Source organism: Rattus norvegicus, chromosome 7 (genome assembly GCF_036323735.1).
Source record: "Rattus norvegicus strain BN/NHsdMcwi chromosome 7, GRCr8, whole genome shotgun sequence".
Taxonomy (NCBI): Eukaryota; Metazoa; Chordata; class Mammalia; order Rodentia; family Muridae; genus Rattus; species Rattus norvegicus.
The window spans coordinates 21,037,955-21,059,609 of NC_086025.1; the positions used below are offsets into that span (position 1 = coordinate 21,037,955).

Genomic DNA, 21,655 nt, shown 5'->3' on the forward strand with positions numbered 1-21,655 from the left:
TCTGTTTAATAAAATTTTTATTACAAAACAACCATGTTAGGAAAGACACAAAAGTAGAAGTAAATGTCTAAGTAAAAACTAAATAAACATGCCAAGAGCTATGACTTAAAAATCCTAATGATGCACTCGGCTACATCCAGACCCAAGACACAAATTTACTTTGCCACTTAACAAAAAAGAAGCAGAATGCCCTTCATCTTCAATGTATTTTTAAATGTTTGCACATTGTGTGTCTGCAGGCAATGGCAGTATCATCAAGTATTTAAACAAAGTCACCTTTCAGGTTGAATGAACAAGTCACATCGAAATGTGCAATATATTCCAGGACAGCCAGGGCTGTTACACAGACATGCTGTCAAAACAATACAAACTCCCCAAACACCTCAATATAAATGTTTAAGAAAACACCAGTATTATATAGGCAATATAATTCATTACAAAATACTTTTCTTCATAAAACTATCTGCTTTAGACACGAAAGGGGTATGTGGCCCTTCTGTGGTGCTAACATTACCAGCTTACACAGATTCGTCTAACACTGCTCTAGGAACAGTGCTGAGAATGTACCACATCTATAATGCCATTGGTGTAAATGGACCGTGCACCAAGTGCTGGCCTCCATCTGGTCTCCAGGGCCAGCTTCTCTTTAGTTGGTAGGAAGTGAAGCATCTATCTTCCCCATGGCTTCATCCCGGAAGAGCAGCTTTCGGAATATATTTGCATAAAAAGGTCCATACACCTGCTTGTTGAGATTCACGATGTTTGCATACTGGCAGCCAAGCACTTCCAGCTCCTGCTGAATGACATCAAGGCCACCTGGCACAGGAGGCCTGCTCTTCTGAGTGCTTGGAAGACAGAGCAGGCTCTTCATGTACAACTGGATCCGTTTATCTAAAGGGAAAAAATGGTATTTTTACCTGTTATATTACAGAAGTACATAACCTTCAGCAATAAGCCGTAAGGTTTCCATTTACCCCTGCCTGTGCTCGAGTGGCATTACAGTTCCTCCCACTAAGGATTAAGAGTACTTTGTCATCTGTCACGTCTGAACTGGCTTTGTGGCCTGTTTTTTCGCTAATGCATAATGTTATGGAAATGCCAGGATGGCAGCTGCAGGCCCAAGCCTCAGGATGCCCGACTGACATCCACTTTGCCTTCCAACATCCATGCAAATAAGGATGAAACTACCGAGGATGAGACCAAAGAGGCAGAAACCCCTCTCCTAGCTCTAAGGAGAGCCTTGCAAGATGCCTCCCCAGCTCCTGGTAGCCAAGACCCACGGGCATAGCCTCAGCTAACCATGGAAGCATGGATGAGTCTGACAAGGCGAAGACCTTCTCCGCTGCCCTCTGGACTGTGAGGAATAAACGGTGCTCAGGCTAGAGTGGTAACCTCTACAGAGAGATGGTTGGTTAGAAAAAATAGTGCTTTTCTGAGCTACAATCTTTTACAAAAGTCAATGACCAATATCCACGATCATATAGCCAAGATCATTTTTCCTTGGGGTTTTGTTTTTATAAAAGCAATTTAAGGGGCTGGAGAGATGGCTCAGTGGTTAAGAGCACCGACTGCTCTTCCAGAGGTCCCGAGTTCAAATCCCAGCAACCACATGGTGGCTCACAACCATCTATGGAATCTGGTGTGTCTGAAGACAGCTACAGTGTACTTGTATACATAAATTAAATAAATAAATCTTAAAAAAATTTAAAATCAGGGGTTTCATACTGAAATCCAAATTTTTTGTTTGACAAGAAAAAAAAAAAAAAACCAGAAACCCAGCAAACCTGGGCTTTCAACATAATATACAGGGTGTTTGGGTACACGCCTAGGTTTCTAGAGACAGCTGAAGTTCATATCTGTTGCTCTGACATAGGTAAAAACAATACTCTCTAAGGCACCCTGGTTGGGTAGTTATCCAGTCACTCTGCACAGGGGACATGGAGGAAGGGCTGCTCCAACAGCACTGTATCAGGCACTGACCCTAGCTGTGTCCTCACTGTCTGACCTTGTGACTACGGTATACAAGCAAAAGAAGGCATGGACTTGGCTACGGTCACATCAGATAAAGTAGTGCCAATCAGACCCACTACAACATTGCAGCTCCAAGGGCTCTCTCTGGCTTTGGAAACAAAACCCTCAGAAATAAGAATGTTTACTATTAACACAGCCCACTGAGCGTAGGCAGTTAACATTAAATGAAAGCCTCTATTTCCCTCCTTCAGAGAAAAGGTCATGAACCTCAAGCATGCGACGTGGCTACGCTATGGATCGTCTTGCCCCCACATCAAGTAGTGGGATTTACAGGCACCACATGTGCCTGGCTTTTGACAGTTACAAAACCCTTATTTTCAATCATCTTTCTCCACAGACTGCACTTTAGCAGAACTAACCCCAGAACTCCAAAGTTGCCAGGATTTTCCTCTTACTAATCCCATCCCACTCCACTCTGTCCAGATCTCTTTCGATGCTGAGTCTTAAGTGGCTTCTTTCCGGGGCCACCCTGACCACGGGTTACAGCCTTCCTCTCAGTGTGAATGGTTTTCCTATCTTGAGAGAGGAAGCTCAGGCCGGGGGTGGAGATGGGGGAGGAGCTCTGTCTTTTTATCTCTGCATTCCTGGCCTGATGATACACGGTACAATGATCCTGACTAAATAAAAATGAGAGAGGAATGAAATACCAAACTGCAAACCATGGAAGCCTGGGAATGGAGCCTGAAGAAGGCACTCACAGATAATACATTCCCATCTGTGGGTCTGAGCAGGGAGAAATTAGTCCTGTATCACATGCGCTACTGAAAAAAATTACCTCTCAAAAATGTAAATGGCTATGAGCATGCATAGACACAGAAGATAACCCATAGATACTTTCTACTTGTTACATGTCTGTATATACATATATACACGTATATATACATTGATATATACATTTCCGTGTGTGTGTGTGTGTGTGTGTGTGTGTGTGTGTGTGTGTGTGTGTGTAAAGGGCTTGGCTTGAAAGAAAATTCCCATTATAATTACTTTCCAAAGGTATGGCAAGGTGAGAAGTGTAATGCCCTTGGCAAATGCACTCAGGTCAGTGAGGCGCATGGCAGGGCACGAGTGCCATGCACAGGAAGAGTCCATGACAAGCCGCCGGCGGCAGAGCCTTTTCTGAATGCCAAGATCGAAGTGCTCAATTTATGCTACATTCTCATCATTCGAAAAACCCAGTGACCTTTCCTTACGACTGGTGGCTCTTTTAGACCCAGGCCTAACTTCAGCACAAAAACAATGTGAACACTTTACCACAAGAAAGCCTAAAAGTGAGATCTTTTCAGAATGGTCATTATGCCCACTGGTGGCTCTGCCTCCTCTTCGGATCAGTCAAGTTTTTAGGCCAATTCTACAGAGGCATTTGCTCATTTGAAGCAGCCAAGTGGAGTTCCAGCCAAAGGCCTGTCCTTGGCTCCCAGAGTCAAAAGAGAGACACTCAAGACAGTCAAGTAGCTAAGGCAACGATACTTTGAATAAGATTAAAACATACTCTCAGTGTGCAGAACAACAGGCAAAGCTGCCCTGGGCAGAGCTGGGAAGGAAAGCTGCTTCACCAGGTTTTTAGAGGCATCTCCGGCCCCTCCCCCTTCCCAGTTGATGGCATCCAGGGCACAGACACACTGAGTTCAGGCCACCTGGCTCCAGATCTGCCTTAATCACAGCAGTGAGGAGTGCCAGCCCTGGAGCCACAGGCAGGGAAGAATCCCAAGTGTGCCCCTGTCAGTTACTTAGCTATGGGCACTGTATGGCGTGTATCAAATGCCATCTACACACTAAGCACTGTGAGGACAGAGCAGCCAGCAAGCATGGACCTGTGCTCACAGGTCTACATCCTCGTGGGAAGCCAGCAGCCTGCATGTCTGTTTCTCCGTCAGGAGCAGGCGCTCAGATTACAACTGTTCCTCAAGAGACCAAGAGGTCAGACATGAGCTATAAGGGTAAGGGCTGTGGCAAGTGACTGTGCCAGCTGTCATTATCAACTGTCTCCCCTAGGTAGCAGTCTCAGTCAACTGTCACCTACAATGCTGAACTCTGGCACTGGTTCTTTCTGGGGCTAAGGTGAGGCTTTGGCCCACCTAAGTAGCCTGAACTTCTGGTTCCCTATTTCCCCAGCGATAAGAATAAGAAAAAACATTCCAGGGCCCCCCCAACCCACAAAAAAATGTGTCTACGCTATCAGGATGCTGACACTGTATTTGCTAAGATTATAGATTAACCCTGGAATATTAGTCCGTTCTAATTCCACACTCTTTCCTCCTCCCAGACTTGATTTCTCTTAAAGACACTTGGTTTTGTCCTCATTAATGGAAACGTCACCCTGATTTGGGGTAAGAGAACCGTGTCTCCCCTTCTCTCCCTAATACTCTGGGTCAGCAGACTGACCAGGATGTGAGTGCACATTTCAAGATCGAATTCTTTTGCCACTGATCACCATGACCAATTCAAGGTCAGAACCTGTACAGCTAGGCTGCCTACAGCCAACAGGACTCCATGCTAGATCACTGGTTAGCAAACAGCGGGAAGACTGAGCTCTGGTTGACTTAAACATGGGAGGAGGGTGGTAGAGCATGCCACCTTACTGTGTAGGCGCTGAGCCTTGAAGAAGATGGTACTGAGATGGCAGTGTGGAAACAGACTATCCAATAATGCTGTCAGCAGCCAGCCCCACCTCTGCCCTCTCAGCTGTAGAGAAAAACAACTCTCCTTTCTACTAGTCACAGGTAACAACAGCAGGAGTCCTGAACTTCTCCATACCGCCAACTCTCCAACCTGGCCTGACACTGAGAAGCCTCCCAATTTCAGCCTTTCACTTTCTACCTATTTAACCCTGACCAAGAAGAGGACCTCAGTCATCTCAGGGATGCTCACGGCAGAACCGTTAGCCTCGTTCTGTGAGTGTGCTCAGAGTGGGTTTGAGGTGCATTCCCCCAGGATTTCCACACCACCATGTATTGCCTTCATAACGTCTGCGGGCTGGATCATTGTGACAGGCTATGAAGTACCACCCCAGCTCATATGAACAGGGACGTAGGACCAGCAGTAGCTCTTTATGCTTTAATAGTTGTCATCCAAAAGGAAAAGCTAAACATCTGTGCTGGCTACCCATCAACCTGACACGGGCTAGACTCATCTGAGAGGAGGGAGTCTCAAATGAGAAAATGGCTCCAAAAGATGGGGCCCAAGGCAAGCATGTTGGGCATTTTCTTAATTAACATTTCATAGGGGAGAGCCAGTCATTGTGGGTTCAGCCATCCCTGGGCTGGTAATCCTGGGTTCTATAAGAAAGCAGGCTGAACAAGCCATGGGGAGCAAGCAGGTAAGCAGCACCCCTCCATGACCTCTGCATCAGCTCCTGCCTCCAGGTTCCTGCCCCCAATGCTTTAGAGGCTGGACTGTGATATGGAACTGTGAGTGAAATGAACCCTTTCCTCCCCAGCGTGCTTTGGTCATGGTGTTTCATCACAGCTATAATAAGACAAAATTCCAAGTGTATCACAGGCATTTGAAGACTTTGCTGGGTTTTTTGTTAAGTTTTTATTATAGAATCTGGAGAGGACTTGATGCTTTAGAACTGTGTGTAATACTAAAATATGACTGGCACTTAAACATTGTCAAATACAGCAAGTTAGAGCAGACTGGAACTGAAGCAGAAACTGGTTTAAACATAAAGAACTCACCCATCAAGGCACAGACTGGATTGTCCTTCTCTTCAAGGCTTGTGAACTGACCGACAAGATTAGCTTGAACCTCAGCATTTAGGGTGGGCGAGCCTCTCTCTTTCAGGGCCTTATTAACTTCAGCACAGGTCTGAACACCAATAGAGTTCAGGGCCTCCTTCAAGTTAAAGGTCCTGGAGAACACAACAAAGTGCATCAGGCCGAGTCTGGTTTAGTTTTTGAATTCGTTAACTTATTGCAGATGTTTGCCAGTCTGCTCTTAGAAGCAACAGTAACTGACTTTATCAGAGTGAACAGAGAATAACACCTCTCCCAACTGCCAATGCCCTCACTCAACAGAGTTCAAATGCCGAGAACCATGCACTGTGCACCCAGTATCTGACAGAAAAGCCAGGGTGTACGTTAGAACCCTACTTTTACAGGTTTGGCAAAAGGGACAGAAAATAGCCATTTACTTTTTAAACCCACTAGTGAGACTCATTCATATATGTTTTTGAAAGATTTATCTGACATATACGAGGGTTTAGCCTGATGTACCTATGTGCACCATATGCATGCCCGGTGCCTATGGAGACCAGAAGAGGCCATCAGATCTTCTGGAGCTGGAGTTAGAGTTATATGCTGCCCTGTGGGTGCTGGGTCATCTGCAAGAGCAGCCCAGTGCTTTCAGCCATATCATAGACAGTTTTTAATGAGCTTATAAAGTTGAGTAGAAAAATTAATTTTCCTGTGCCTATAGCAGTAAATCTTTAACACCAATAAAAACAACCAAGATAGCAAGAGGCCAAATTATCTGAAATAGTAGACTGATAGTGACCAAAGGCATCGAACTTCCCATTACCACTTTCCAGTAAATAACAAATACTCCAAGTACACAGACTAGACGTTATAAACAGCCACTAAGAAGCAAGTCATGGAACCAATAAGGAAAGGGAGAGTTAGTGAGAGTGTTTGTTATATCTGCACTAGTAAGAGTAGCTGAAATGGTATCTCCCTACACAAAGGGTTCTTATGTATCGTTGTCAAACCTTTGAGTCCAAGACTGAGATGAGAGGTGACCTAGTGAGAGCAGGTCGCTCAACGGAGTAAATCGGGACTTAGGTCTGACGCGGTGATGACCTTGGTTCAGATCCAGGTTCTTGCTATTTGCCAGTGTAAACTCTTGGCACAATGTCGTGTGAGCACAGTCAATGCTGAGTGAGGAAAGCGTGTGCGTGGTGTGGTGTCCCTGGTCTTCCGCCTTATCCGAAGTCTGTGTGCACTCACACTGGACCTGCCTCTGGCACTCTGCAGCCCAAGGGTGGACTGTTTGGATAAAGGCTTTCCCTTTGATGTTGTAATCCCCTCTAGAGCAGTGCTCGAGCTTTCCCCTGCTTTCACTCAGCAAGTTCTTAGGCTGTAGGAAAAATTTAATTTCCATATAAGCCAAAGCTCCCATTCACAATAAAAGCAAAACCTTGCTCATCTCTGTAACATATCACCAAGCCACACGCAGACGACATCTGGGCCTACAGGTGATCTGAGAGCATCTAATCTATTCGTTTATATTCTGAATGTTGTTACTCCATCTATAAGGCGAGGACTTGGGCAGTGAATGCTTCCCTTCCTATAAAGGAACGGTTCTACATGTGTGAAATGTCCAGTAAACGGTGAATAAAACTATAGGGAGGATGAATGAACACCTCAGCAGTTATTAATAACTAACACTCATCAAGTACATACCGATGCCTGACACCTACGTCAAGAAGCTGTGATGGTTTGCATATGCTTGGCCCAGGGAGTGGCACTATTAGAAGGTATGACCTTGTCGGAGGAAGTGTGTCACTGTGGGGTGGGCTTGGAGACCCTCCTCCTAGATGCCTGAGGATGGTCAGTCTGTTCCTGGCTTCCTTCAGGTGAAGATGTAGAACTCAGCTCCTCCTGCACCAGGCCTGCCTGGATGTTGCGATGCTGCCATGTTCCTTCCTTGATAATGGACTGAACCTGTAAGCCAGCCCCAATTAAATGTTGTCCTTTATAAAGCTTACATTGGTCATGGAGTCTGTTCACAGCAGTAAGACCCTAACTAAGACAGGGGCTCACATTAATCATTTATTCTCGCAGCTCCAGAGTAGAGGAAAAAGCATGCATGGGGTGTGGTGTGTGCTCACTCATGAGTGTTCATGTCAAGGGGACATAAACTTCAGCCGCCTTCTGCCACTACTCTCTACCTTACTTCTTGACATCGGGCCTTTCATTGAACGTGGGACTAGCTATTTTCACAGGTGGGCGGCCAGCAAGCATCTGGATCTGTGTCTCTCTGCCCACGTGCCCAGCCCTGGGGCTACAGACACGTTCCTCCATGCTTGACTTCTACATGGCTGCTGCAGGATCCAAACTCAGGTTCTCATCCCACCAAGCATCTCTCCAGCCTTTTATGCTGCATTCACATGAGAAATAACACTCAGAGAGACTCGGGAACTTGTTCAATCACAGAACAAGACAGTTAAAGAGGTGAGCTTGGCCTGGTCACCTGATCTGAAAGCCTGTCCTCTGAAGTTCCTACACGTTGTTTCTATGTACTTCATAGTAACACTTGGCAGCACTGGGTGCTCAGTGAACACTTAATGAGAAAGACTCCAGGAAAGCAATGGTTCCCACTGCGAGGCAGTGCAGAGAGAGACCGTCTGCAAGGACAGAAAAAGGTATTGTTTCTTGGTGGGTCTTGGGCCCTGAAATAGGAAACTAAGGTACTTGTCAGGTCAGTATGAGAGTCAGCAAAAAGGGTAGGGCCTCATACAGACAGAGGCGCTGAGACTTAGATTGCCTATGTCTAGCCATACAGCCCCAAATCCCTCTCCTTTGAGCCTCAGCCCAAAATGAGAAGTGTGGATCCCAAGCCACTTGGATTCCTACTGTAGGTTTTAGCACGAAGCTCATGGTCTTTATAGCAGATGGGAGGACAGGTGCATCGCCTCAGTGGCAGGAATAGAGGACACAGCCCTAAAAACACCCAAAAGGCAAATCAGCAGGGAGAGCTGACCCACATGAGAGCCACTGAAACACTGACAAGACCTGTCTTCTGACGTGGACAGTGTCTCGGGATGGACTAAAAGCAAAAATCCACGTGGGATCTAACAGCCAATGAAAGAGCAATACTGGACACAGAGTTCCAAAAGCAAAACTTTCCTTCAGCTCATGTTAGACACAGCTGCCTGCTTTAAAACCTTCATACATTGGGTCCATTGAAGTCATCAAAAAAAAAAAAAAAAAAAAGGGAGGGTAGAGCGGAAAACCCTCTCTCACAAAATATTTCTGCACATGGCTCTGTGGACTTCCGGTTCTGCTTTCCCACTGCACTCTCATAGAAAAGCTCTCGTGTGTGCCACCGAAAGGGGAAACACGACACTTATCCTGGCACGTGTCAAGGGACACGCCTCTGCCTTCCTATGAAAGGACATCTAGAATATTCAAGAAGCTGAAAGACACTGTGGAAAGAGACGGTGTGAGAAACATCAAAGCCAGAGGTGACTGTTCTGTCCCCATGGGCAAAGTCATTGCCTGTTTTGGGAAACACGCAGAATGTTCATGTGTTGGGGAGCAGGTACATACATGAAGAACTTACTGTTTACTCATGCCTTCGAGCAGAACAGCTGAGATCCTTTTTAACCTGTTTGCAAGCTCAGGCAGGCCTTCTGTAACAGCACCCACCATGTTGTTGGTAATTAGGGACACGCAGGCGATCATCTTCAATTGATTGAGCTTTTCTGTCAGTTCCTGAAGCCGTGGTCCATCTGTCATGAGTGTCTAGCATATTTAAAATGTACAAACAGAAAGGGAAGCCCACTGGCATGAAAATGTAGAATAAGCAATGCATATCCACACTCTCATTTCAATCTGATTTTAGTTAATGTACATGTGCAACATGACAGACCATCTGACTCAAAGTCACACACAAGAATCCCACACTGGACACCCACGGGGGGATGGACAAAGCCACTCACCTCTGGTAAGACGTTTTTCTGATAATCCCACTGAAGGAGTTTCAAGTAACAATTGTTTAGCACCGTCAGAGGGCTTAGGCTTGGTGTGGAGCTGTGTTCAGCTCCAGGAGCTACATCAGTCTCAGAAAATAATTCTTTATCTATGGACTCTTTTAGCCATTCCGTGGTTTGACTGAGGGCATCTAGGGGCAAAAAAAAAGCCATAGAGTTATCTGAGCAGTCCTTTTGCTCATACTTCGTACATGATGGATTGATTCTATGGAGGTCCTGGGGATGAATGAAAAGACACAGCCATGGCCCTACATCCTTAAGGAGAGACAGACCTATAAATAACGAATGCCTGTAATGGAATAAATACAGTGGCTTCTAGAGGAACAAGAGAGAGGGGATACTCAGGAGTGCTCACGAAGTAGAACTTCACAGTGGTACTTGAAGGCACAGGAGAGAAGGCTGGCTGATGTGCTAGCAATGAGAATACCACGCAAAGACTTAACCACGACAGCAGACGGTCGTCTGGAAGTTGTCCCTCATCTACATACTTCTGGTCCACAAGGGGCTAGAGAAAAGAAGAACAACTCCTGATGGCACTGGTTTGGTGGTCAGAAACCAGCTTACCTCAAGCTCGCTCACAAATGACCTTGAGCTGGACTCAATGCATTGAACCCTTTGGGTGCCAAACCTGAGTGTCCACTTAGAGCTATCCTTTTACCAAGATCCATGGGCGAGTTCATGTTCCCATAGTCCATATTTTCATTCTTAATAGATTTATGTTACACACAATGGCTATGGGTAGGAAGGATTCCTTGCATAACTCTTTCCAACATGGAACTGATACAATCAGATCTATCTGTTAGAAAGATAACTGAGAGCAAGGCTAGGTGATGAGAGGATGGGAGGCAGATGGAGGCCAGTCGAGAGAGTGAAGGCCAGGAGGAGAGCAATCATGGCAAAGAAGTATTATTACTTAGGGATAGTCAGCGTGGGCCTTGAGGACCATTTAAATGCAGAAACTATAGACGCCTTGTAGGAGCATTTCCATATCCCTATCTAGAGCAGCTGAATGAGGGTTGTGTCCTTTCTTGAGATACAAAGTATAGGTCAGAGGATGTGACAGTCTTCCCTCACATTTTTGAAAGCTACCAGCTGTCGAATCTACTGCCATGTTTATCTCACCCTCCTTTTCCACTCTGTGGCAATGTCACATTTGTGGACACCCCTCCTGAATTCTCTCTTCTTCTTCCCCCCACCCTCAGAGGAAGTACACAGCACGAATCTACTGCCATGTTTATCTCACCCTCCTTTTCCACTCTGTGGCAATGTCACATTTGTGGACACCCCTCCTGAATTCTCTCTTCTTCTTCCCCCCACCCTCAGAGGAAGTACACAGCTCCCTCACGTTGCCTCTTAGTAGCTGCTCTCTCACTCTAGGCCTCCTCCCTGGCAGCCACTGATCAAGTGAATCAAGCAACAAGTCACCATGACAGATTGAATGTCTGAGTCTTCATTCTCTTCCAAATGTTGTATTTTGAAGTCTTAATTCAAATTCCAGGGTATGACATTTGGAGGTGAAGCCTCTAGGAAGTCAATTCAAGTTAGATGAGATCACAAGGGTAGAGAACTCAGACAGTGAGTGTCGTGCCTCTCTCGGAGACCCAAGTCAGCTCACTCACTTTCTTCACGTAAACTCTCAAACACAGACACATGGAAAACAGGAAGGGTGTGTGAAGGGCTGGAGAAGCGGTGAGCAGTTAAAGAGCACGGTCTGCTCTCTTAGAGCGCCTGGGTTTGATACCCAGTACCCACTCAGCAGCTCACAGCCATCTTTAACTCCAGCTCCAGGGGCATCTGGCCTTCATGGGTACCAGGCAAGCATGTGGTGCACAGACGTGTGCGTGTGCGTGCGTGTGTGTGTGCGTGCGTGTGTGTGTGCGTGCGTGTGTGTGTGCGTGCGTGTGTGTGTGTGTGTGTGTGTGTGTGTGTGTGTAGGCAAAACACCCATACACATAAAATAAAAATGTCATTTTTAAAAAGAAGATGGGTATCTGAAAGCTAAGAAGAAACTTCTCCAGAGACAGGGCATGGTGGTGGCACCCCCATCAAATGCAACCCCAGCAGATATCAAATGGCTCCCTACTCGGAGCCACCCACATCCACTATAGCCCGTTTCTAAAATCACAAACAGAAGCAGGCAGAAAGCCCCCCGATTCCTTGCAATTGATTTGGTGAGAACAAATGCCCCTTCCAGTAGAGGAACTGGAGAGCAATAGCCTGCTGCCCTGGAGCCCAGAGAACCACACAGAGCATGGGGAAGCACGTGACTGCAGAGTCAAACCTACATTGCTGATTAACACACAAGAAAGGGTAACCTAACATCACAGCAATCCGGGCGTGACTCGGGGTGTGTAACACACTCTCCCCTGGGGGAGTTAGTTGGAAGCACGGCCTTATTCAAGTCAGCCTGTCACCACTTGTTAGCACTGTGCCTTGCCTAACTTACTTTCCTCAATGGTGGTTCTACCTCCACCTCTGCAGACTGGACCTAGAGGACAACAGTCCCTTCCTGCAGCTGGGGTAAGAATTCAAGACATGCATACTCTGGCAGTAAGAGATGCCTAATAACGGTTAGCAACTGTGATCGTCACCATTTGGCTCCCCAGATACCTGAGGGAGTGGGGAGACTTGTCCCTACCTGAACTGGATTTAGTATTTGAAGCACACGTGTTCTGAACCAGGTTCTCTGTCACGGATCAGCTGTGTGAGTTCACGCTAAAGTTACCTCAGACAGTGTGATCTCAAAGACATAAAGAATGTGGATTTGGCTTTGGTACCAATTAGGGCTTTTGCTTCAAAGAGTGTAATCTCAGCAGATCCCCTTAAAGAAAATTCAGATCTCCACAGGAACACTATGTAAGAAATCTGACAAAACAGGAAATCCAGCCACCCAGCACAATTCTTAGTGCCATGCATGGACTGTTTCAGAAGCGGGGATGAGAGAAGTCGTAAGGGTGGAGCTGGTCAGGGAGCCTCCATCCCCCTGACTGAACTGTCCAAAGTGCTGTAGCAAGAGCCGCGGGCTGCCTCTGTGGAGCTGCCTCCTGCAGACAGCGGACGGTGGAGGAGAGAGGCATTCACCACCAACCTTTACTAAGGGAAACAAGATGACAGGAAACTATCCCAAGGGGCCTCAGTCGCCACTAGATTTTCTTGTTTACTGAAGACCCAGCTCTCCTAAAGCACAAAGCAGTCTCTTTAGGTCATCGTGAAATGGATTCGTTTCAACTCTTGACTTAGATGGGGTATCAACACCACTGGCATTTTAGTCTGGGTAACCCTTTGCTTGGGGCACTGTCCTGACCACTCTGGGATGTTCAGTGGCACTCCTGACCCCTGACTCCTGACCCCAGCCGAACACCAGGACACCTACCATCAGAACAGAGCAGTCAGAAGTTCCTAGCCATGATTCACGGAGGGAGAGGCAGGCAGAGGCGACCACTGATGAAGGGCACTGACTTAGAGGTACCCAGTTACATTCTGTTCACAAGATTCTCCACCAACTGTGACTCCCCCATCTCTTACATCCTGAACCAAATGAAACCACACTGAAGACTATTCTAGAAGGCTTTATAGGTTTAGAGGCAATTTTTCTACTGGGTTGTGACAGCCTTAGAGCAAAATTCACTTTGTTTTACATTAGAACCCAGTTCTAAGATTTCCCATGAGAAGCAAATTGCTTCTTGTTTCACAGCTCTCATAAAAGCACCCATTTGATGGAGGTTATAAGGCAGCGGCTACCAAGAGGAGCAGACTAAATACAGACGCAGATTTTAAAAAAGCCAACAAGACAGAAAATAAAGACCACACTGCAATTCTTCCTTGGAGTCCGGTAATTCAACGGGGGTAACTTATGACTGGTGCTGTTTCCTATATTGTAGCCACAGCACCCCAGAATCTCAGCTGTTTCTTCTCGGCAACAAACACTTTTCTTGGTTTGCTTGCTCTGCTTATAAAGATAGCCATCAGAGAAAACAGTGGAAATCCAGGGAGATATACAGTATGGTGGTTAATCAGCATTTAGCCTGCGAGTTTACTCACTCACAGTGGACATAGTAAATGCCCAATTAGTTATCTCCAAGTAAAGCAGCAGTGTGGCTTGGCCTTTACAATCACCCTAAGGGATTTTAGAAAAGAAAAACAGCCATTCTGGGCACAGCTCCCAGCTCCTGGAGTTTGTAACTTAATCAGTCTGAGGTCAGGTTTGGGTCTGGCTGTTGAAATGCCCCAGGCCATGCTAACACATAGTCAGAATTGTACAGGTCCAGAAAAGCAGAAAGCACGCTTGCATTTCTCTATGCTGTATGCTGAGATTTCACTCCCGAAAGCTGGTCCCCTGATCGTTCCATATGGTTCCATATGTAAGATCCTTGGCTGAGGAATCCTGCAGCCTCCCTGAGTCTTCTGGGGACCAGTGAGAGCTTCTCCATTTGCTCCTCTGTGCAATGGCACGTACCGAGGACCGCCTATGTGATGGGTACTGTACCAAGTCCTGAGCATTCCGAGATGAACAAATACAGCCCAGGCTCTGGAGGCATTTCCAGAGCAGCAGGAAGCAGAAACACAGAACATGCAGTGCTGTGGCAGGGGCATCGAGATAAGTGGTCCAATTTTCAGTCAGAAAAACATCTCCTTACCCATGACTTCTACTACTTTTTTCTGCCATGTTTTCTTGTCTTCTTTTCAGATTATTAACTAAGAGGCCCAACTTCCCTAACGAGAGGTTAGCCCAGCTAAGTTTATGCTCATTGGGCTCTTTTGGGGGACTCATAGTTACCAGAGTGTTCAAGGATGGCCCTTGTCTGAAGCAATCTTAACCCATCTGTTAACGTAGTCTGGCTTTCCTTGATTTCCTTGCCTGGTGCAGCTCAGGCTTTTTTTCTTCACTATGCTAGCTAGAGTTAGTTGGTTTCTGTTTGGTGTAACACAACCCAACTTATACAGCACAAAAGGGAAAAATCCACAGAAAGAGATAAGTCACAGGTTAATTTGGACATGGATTTGGGAGACCCGGCTTCCACCAGCTTCCACCATCTCGCTCCTTCCTTAGGGCACAATTCTCGAGGTGTGTCAGTGCGTGCTCCTTCTGCTTTGTTGTTTTGCCTGCTTTTGTTTGTTTGTTTGCTTGCTTTGTTTTGGGTTTGTTGTTGTAGATGTTTTAGCTCTATTTATTTTGTGAGTACACTGTCGCTATCTTCAGACACACCAGAAGAGGGCACCAGATCTCATTTCAGATGGTTGTGAGCCACCGTGTGGTTGCTGGGAATTGAACTCAGGACCTCTGGAAGAGCAGTCAGTGCTCTTAAGCACTGAGCCACCTCTCCGGCCCTGCCTGTCTCCTAGGTTCTGGGATTATAGGCATACATGACAATATCTAGCTTAGACTTTGTCTTAGTTAGACGTTCCGTTGCTGTGAAGAGACACCATGACCACAGCAACTCTTAAAAAGGACACATGGAACTGGGGGCTGGCTCACAGCTCATTATCATTAAAGCAGAAAGCATGGCAGACACAGGCAGACATGTTGCTGGAGAGGTAGCTGAGAGCTCATACCCTGACCCACAGGCAACAGGAAGAGAAAATATATGTGCTATGTATACAAATACATGTACACATACATACACACACGTGTGTGTGTGTGTGTGTGTGTGTGTGTGTGTGTGTGTGTGTGTGTGTGTGTACCACAAACTCTGGTAAGACTCATGTCCTTCCTCCTGTGTTAATACTTCTTGTGAGACTCTTATTTTGATATTAGAGCCGGGACCAACTATTTGGCAGAGTGACTCGGGATATAATTAACAGCTGACATACACGCTGCTTCCTGCACTCCAGATTTCTCTAGCTAGGCAAAGTATAATTGGCCTTGCTCCATTCCTAAATCTGTGGGAAAGAGCCAAGTCAACATGAGAGGTGAAAATAAGGTCACCTAAATTTTAAGAAGAAGCAAATAATTTGAGATAAACAAAACTAGTGTCAGCCACGTGCTAAGTAGTCTTCACAAGAGTTGCACCTGTCTGGATTGAAGGCATGACTGCATGTGGACACACAGGCACACAGGACCCGACCACTGAGCCTCAGGAAGCTGATGCTGAGAACAGAGTCGGGCTTAGACATTGTTTTTTAAATTCCAATCCCTTTCCCAGTGGAGCTAAAATAGAGTCCTTGAAGTCATGGAGCTTTGATTACTGAAGTCTTTAGTGATCATCTAGTCTCATCCATTAGCTGATACCATAGACCCCTCTGCAGTATGCCCCACGACACTCAGTGCCTTGTCCCAGGAGAGGCAGATATGTGTTAAAAAGCACACACCTCTAATCCCAGCACTTGAGAGGTTAAGGCAGGCAGATCTCTGAGTTCCAGGACAGCTAAGGCTACACAGAGAAACCTTATCTTGAAAAACCGAAAGAAAAAAAGAAAAAGACGCATGATTTAAAGCAGAGAAACATCCGGGTTATCCACAGGCTCTCCCATAACAAAACCTCAGTTTCCTCCTATGTAAATAGGAGGAACAGGGCCAGGCTCTCACAGACGTGAATGACCAATCAGTGAAAGAGTTTCACAAAGAAGGTATCACCACCAGCAGTGGAGAGGAGCCCATCCCAAAATTCAAATAACTCCAATTATAGGGAGGGTCAAACCTCCTGTCCACTATTTCCCCATGAAGATTTTAGTTTGCCCTACAGAGGTAAGGTAAAGGCCTCTAAATTGCTATCAGCGGGAAGATGCTATCATGACCTTGGTAACAAGCATAAAAGCACACTTAGTTTCATGATCATTGCTCATGTGCCTCCCACAATGTATGGGCTGCCCTGGGTGTGCTCCAGTTTATAGAAGCCTTTTAAACCAGAACCCATTGTGCACCGTTTACACAATTGCTACAATGCTGTCATTGTGATGGAAAGGCTCAGTCTGTGGAAGGTGGTCCAGGGGGAAGGTAGACCACCCAACAGCCTTAGATCACAGCTAATAAAATCCCAACCAACACAGATGCCAGTGATGGCCACAGCACCTCAAGCTCATCTGTGGGTAACACAGATAAAATAAAGGGGAACAGGACAGACCTCTCTGGGTGCTGGACTGAAGGAAGCGGTATTTACCAATCCCATCCCTGTCTGCCTCCTCTCCAGTCATAAACCAGTCATTTGAAAGTGCTCCCATCAAAGTTACCAATAATCCTCATTGGTCAAATCCAACGGTCAAATCTTGACCTTCCTCTCTCTTGACTACTGAAAACTTCCTGTCACGTCCACTCAAGCTTCCCCTACTTCCCCTGCAGGATGCCCTCCGCTTGACTTCCCTCCAGATCTACACTCACTCCCTTAGGCTGTCTGGCCTCATGACTAAGAGCGGCAAGAGCACTGACTCTGCAAGTCTGCCTGGGTGAGTCTAGCTCCATACTTCATAAGCTGCCACACAGTCAACCTCTCTATGCCTCATTTTCCCACGTAGAAAGTGGGAGGCAACATCATGTACTTGTGATGGTTTAGTTAACGGAAGCAGAGTAGTTAGGATGTACAGAACACATTTTAAGTGTCAATTACCCACTTCTCTAGCTTTATACAGTAGAAACAGGCTGAGGAGCCCCAGTGTGTATCCACGGCTCCCGACACTGCGTTCTCACAGTCACATACCAACCTGGCATCTCTACACTAACAGCAAACGTACCTTAAAACGTATGTATCAAAAACTCCCACCTTCCTTTCCCCGGTTTCCCCTTCTGACGACTGAGCCAATGCTTGGTCTAAACATATTTACTGAGTCGTCCTCGGTGCCTCCATTTTCCTTCCTCCAGCCTTCACTAGGCGCCCTCAATCTTCAGGACCCACCTTACTCCTCCACCACTGCTATCTGGAACAAGCCCCACTCTTGTTGTCTGAGAGGTTCCATGACCACAGCTGACAACTCTTGCCCTCTTCTGCAGTCTGTTTACCGTGCAGGACATACTCTAAAGTAGCAATCACATGCTGCTTCCTCCATCGAGACTTCCAAGACTCTCATTAAAGCTGGGGTGCTCTAAATCCTCCCATGTGCTCGGCCTTTGCGTCTCTCTCAGCCCACAGCCCATCCCGCCTTCCCTTACCGTTTTCCTTTGGTCACATCTACCTTGTGTGTGTCACACACAAAGCAGGTCCCTGCTTCAGGCTCTCTGATCTTGCAGCTTTCTGTGGTCAGAATGTCCTTTTCCCTAAACCTGTGGCTACCCCGCCCATACTTCTTGGCAAACTCTGCTCTAATGCTCTGTGCTTAGAGAAGCCTCGCCTCATCCCGTCCATCAACACCTCCAGCTCCTGTCCGGTCTCTGTGGCTGCACGATAGTGTATCTGGCAGCGCATGCTTGCTCATCTTGCCTTCCCAAAAGAGTCTCTCAGATACTTGGAGCAGATGGAAGACTAACACGTGCTCAGGACACTTCCTGAGACAATCCACAGCAAGTCTGCGATGTCAACTTTGAAGCGGATGCAGACATATTTAACAGGAAAGTCAAGAACTTTGGCTTTAGTAACACAGCACGCACAGGCAGAAGTTACAGGACCTCATTTTTGAACCAAGTTGGACATTAGCACACATCATATTATACATACTTGGAGTTTCTTCTAGAACTTCCTGGAATTTGTTTCTCTCGTATTCCACCAAATGGTGCTGGATGTGCGGTCTAATATTCCTAATGACGAAATTTGTCATGTCCATTCTCATGAGGTCCAAGACACGGAAGATTTGTCTAATTAGAATTGAAACAAAGAAGTAGTTAAGAAGTTACATTGAAACTGACAACTACCTATGTGTCACAGGCTGGATAAACCTTTGAGGGGCCTGGGGTGTCAACAGTCATTTCCCAGGGTCATTTTTCAAGGAAGTTTACACATGTGTATTCCAAGTGTCTCCTCCAGACACTGCACCAGCATCTACTGTGGCAAATATCGATAGCACCAGCAGCTCGCCCACCCCCAATAACCTATTGGGATTCTAATGAGCCTGAAAACAGCACATAGGACTCTACCACTGCAGAAAGAAGAAAAACACCCCAGTAAATGAAAGGACGGGGAGGGTGGAGGGGCACTAAGTGGAAGCTGCTTTTCAGGCTGAGCAGTGATCAGATTCAGTTTTTCTGGGGATCAGAACTGTGGCCCTGCACAATTCCTCGACCTCTCTGTGCCTCCATTTCTCAGGACCAAAAGAACATCCCCCTGGAAGGGTGTGATGAACAGAAGGGGGACAATGAAGACAGAAGCTCAGGAGCATTCGTGTCCATCGCTGCTCTACACAGAACAGCCAGGAAGTGCAGTCAACCTAGAGATCTACCAACCAATGAGTGGGCAAAGAAAATGCAGTCTACTTAGACAGCAGTCCTCAACCTTCCTAATGCTGAGGCCTTTTAATACAGTTCCTCCCCTGTGGTGACCCCAACCATAAGATTATCTCCATTGCTACTTCATTTTGCTATTGTTATGAATCATAACGCAAATATCTGTATTTTCTGATGGTCGTAGGGAGACACTGTAAAAGGGTCATCTGACCCCAACGGGGTTGTGATCCACAAGTTGAGAAATGCTGGCATTTTATTCAAGTATTTTAAAATGTAATTATGACATGTACAGGAAGATGCATGAAATGAGAAAGCGTTCTACTGAGCGACCTGACTCAGATCCAGAAAGACAATTGTCATGTTTGCTCATGGGATGATCCTAGCTTAGACTTTTCAGATTTATGCATTCCTATTGTACAGGTGTCTGTAAGGGTCAAGAAACAAGAAAAAAGTCGGGAGGTTGAAGATGGTCTTAAGAGGGTGAGACAGCAAAACATGTAGACCAGGAGAGTTGAGGAGGAAGAACTGTGATGTGTGAAAGGTTTAAAAGGGAAGGAGGCAGGGTGTGTTACAGAGAAAATGATGTATTAAAGATCCACACAAAAACCCACTGCTGTACACACTAACCAAGGAGCCCGCATGTTTTTAAAGCTTGTAATGAAGAAACACTGTATGAGCAGGTGATACTGCTCTTAGAAGACATGGGTCTTTAAGCAAAAATCCCACTGTCAGGAATGGGATATCGCCCTCTGAGTTGTTCCCCAGAGAGGCTCAAAATTCCCCCCAAAACAATACTGCTCTTGGGTGTCCACCAGTATTGGACAGTAAGACTCTACTGCTAAAGATTCTATATACTTTGATTGTCAGACACAGAGAAATCAAGCTGGAACTAAAATGGTGGCTTCCCCTGGCTGTTAGGGTACACAGTGTCAGAAGATGCTAGCCAGGCTGCTGGGAGAAAACATCAGTGACTTAATCTAGCTGAGAACCCTGAATGCTACAATACAGACCTGCTGGACAACAGTGGCATGACTGTTTATGGGGTAACCAACCAACTACCTTCTGATTGGATTTAAGGCCTGCTTCACAGGACGGAATACACACCTGGTACTCTACGTTAAGTCAAAAATCCATGACTTGGGAGATCATAGGATATGGGGGAAACTCTTGTTATTGTTTAGCTAAATACATGCATGTCACGCTTCCTTCTGAGTGTTTATGTTTATGTTCATAGATTAGTGCTGCTCTCAACCTCAGGCATATTGACTGCCTCCTGGTTTTTGTTTTTCCTCTTGGCGTCACAAGCTCCTCTGGAAGGCCAGTTCATCTATGCTTCCTGTTACTTTCAGTTATCGTCAAAGAATTCCAAGACACTAAGAAAATGCACACAGCAAAAGGGCTAACCTCAGCATCTCCACGATGTTGGTAGTAGCTTTCAGCTCTCTGATGTCTTCGTCTCTCACAGGAGCACATATCTTTCCCATCGTGCTGATGACATAGTTGGCCAGACCTTGGATATCAACAGCACTGTGCTCGGCCTGCTGCCTAATGAGATCGATGTCCAAAACTTCACAGATCTGGCTGTGAAGCCTGTTCCCGCCAGGAGTGAGAAAGGAGAGAAGAATCTGCAAAGGGAAAGAAGAATCAGCAGCCCTGTCACAGAGGAAGATGCTCCCTGACCACACCACATGGTCCCCAGTGCCACAAGCCAGGCCTCTGCCTGGAAGAACATCAGAGGCGTGCAGTGTCTCAACCTTGAGAAGAAAGTTCAGTTGGCTGTGTTGAACAACTGACGTTTCAGAAGGAAAACAAGTGGCAAGGAAGCAGAACCTGGACACTTCCAAAAGCCTTCAGGGAGGCTGCCCATCACGGCTCCAAAAATACTCAGCAGCAGATGACCCCTCCCCCCAACTTCCCACGTGAAGTCTACAAAGAATACGTTGCTCACATATACCACACCAGCCAGTGCTTAACTGAGTACTCTTAATACAGTAGACTGCAAGCTCACATACATATAATGGCTGGGGAACAAAAAAGCTCGGAGTCTGACCTGACAGTTTCAAATCAAATCCTTCTGACCTGGGCAAGTTAGAGCACTATATACCTAACAATAATCCTGCTGTGCATGCTAAAGAGCAAGTCTTGTAAATGTCCCTGAAAAGAGCTACCATTATCTCATTTAGCTCTCAGATCTACCCTGTAAAGTTTCAAGACACCGACATTTTCAGAGGGTGAGCCCATCACTAACCCAGGTCTAACTCTGAGGTCTTATTTTGTACTCAAAGCACTGCCCTGAGCTCTGTCTGCTGCTTTGTTTTCCTAGATTCTACCTGGCTAGACAAAGTGCACAGAGGAATCTACCGGGAACTGACTACTCAGGCTTCTAAGATAGTGAAGACACAGATATCAAAGTCTTTGGGAGAGGAAACATAATCGCTACAGTGTACTTGTGGGTGCATGCGTGTGACACACACACACACACACACACACACACACACACACACACACTCGTATGCTGAAACCCAATTCTTAGAGGTAATTAGGTCACGAGAGCAGAGTTGTCATGAATGGGCTCATGCCTTTCTGGAAAAGACTGCAGAGGGTTC

At 46.3% G+C, this 21,655-nt stretch overlaps 1 protein-coding gene across 3 annotated transcripts in view; it reads right to left on the reverse strand.

The window, feature by feature from the left end:
• Positions 1-21,655, reverse strand: part of Tcp11l2 (t-complex 11 like 2) — a 34,903-nt gene continuing 13,248 nt past the window's right edge. For all 3 annotated transcript variants that reach the window (XM_039079034.2, XM_006241174.5, NM_001017458.1), the window contains 6 exons: positions 20,454-20,674; positions 18,328-18,464; positions 9,695-9,876; positions 9,316-9,497; positions 5,712-5,884; positions 1-891 (listed from right to left, as the gene is read on the reverse strand). In XM_039079034.2, coding sequence (XP_038934962.1) covers positions 647-891; positions 5,712-5,884; positions 9,316-9,497; positions 9,695-9,876; positions 18,328-18,464; positions 20,454-20,674 — 1,140 coding nt within the window. In that variant the 3' untranslated portion in view covers positions 1-646. The remainder of the gene's footprint in view (positions 892-5,711; positions 5,885-9,315; positions 9,498-9,694; positions 9,877-18,327; positions 18,465-20,453; positions 20,675-21,655) is intronic.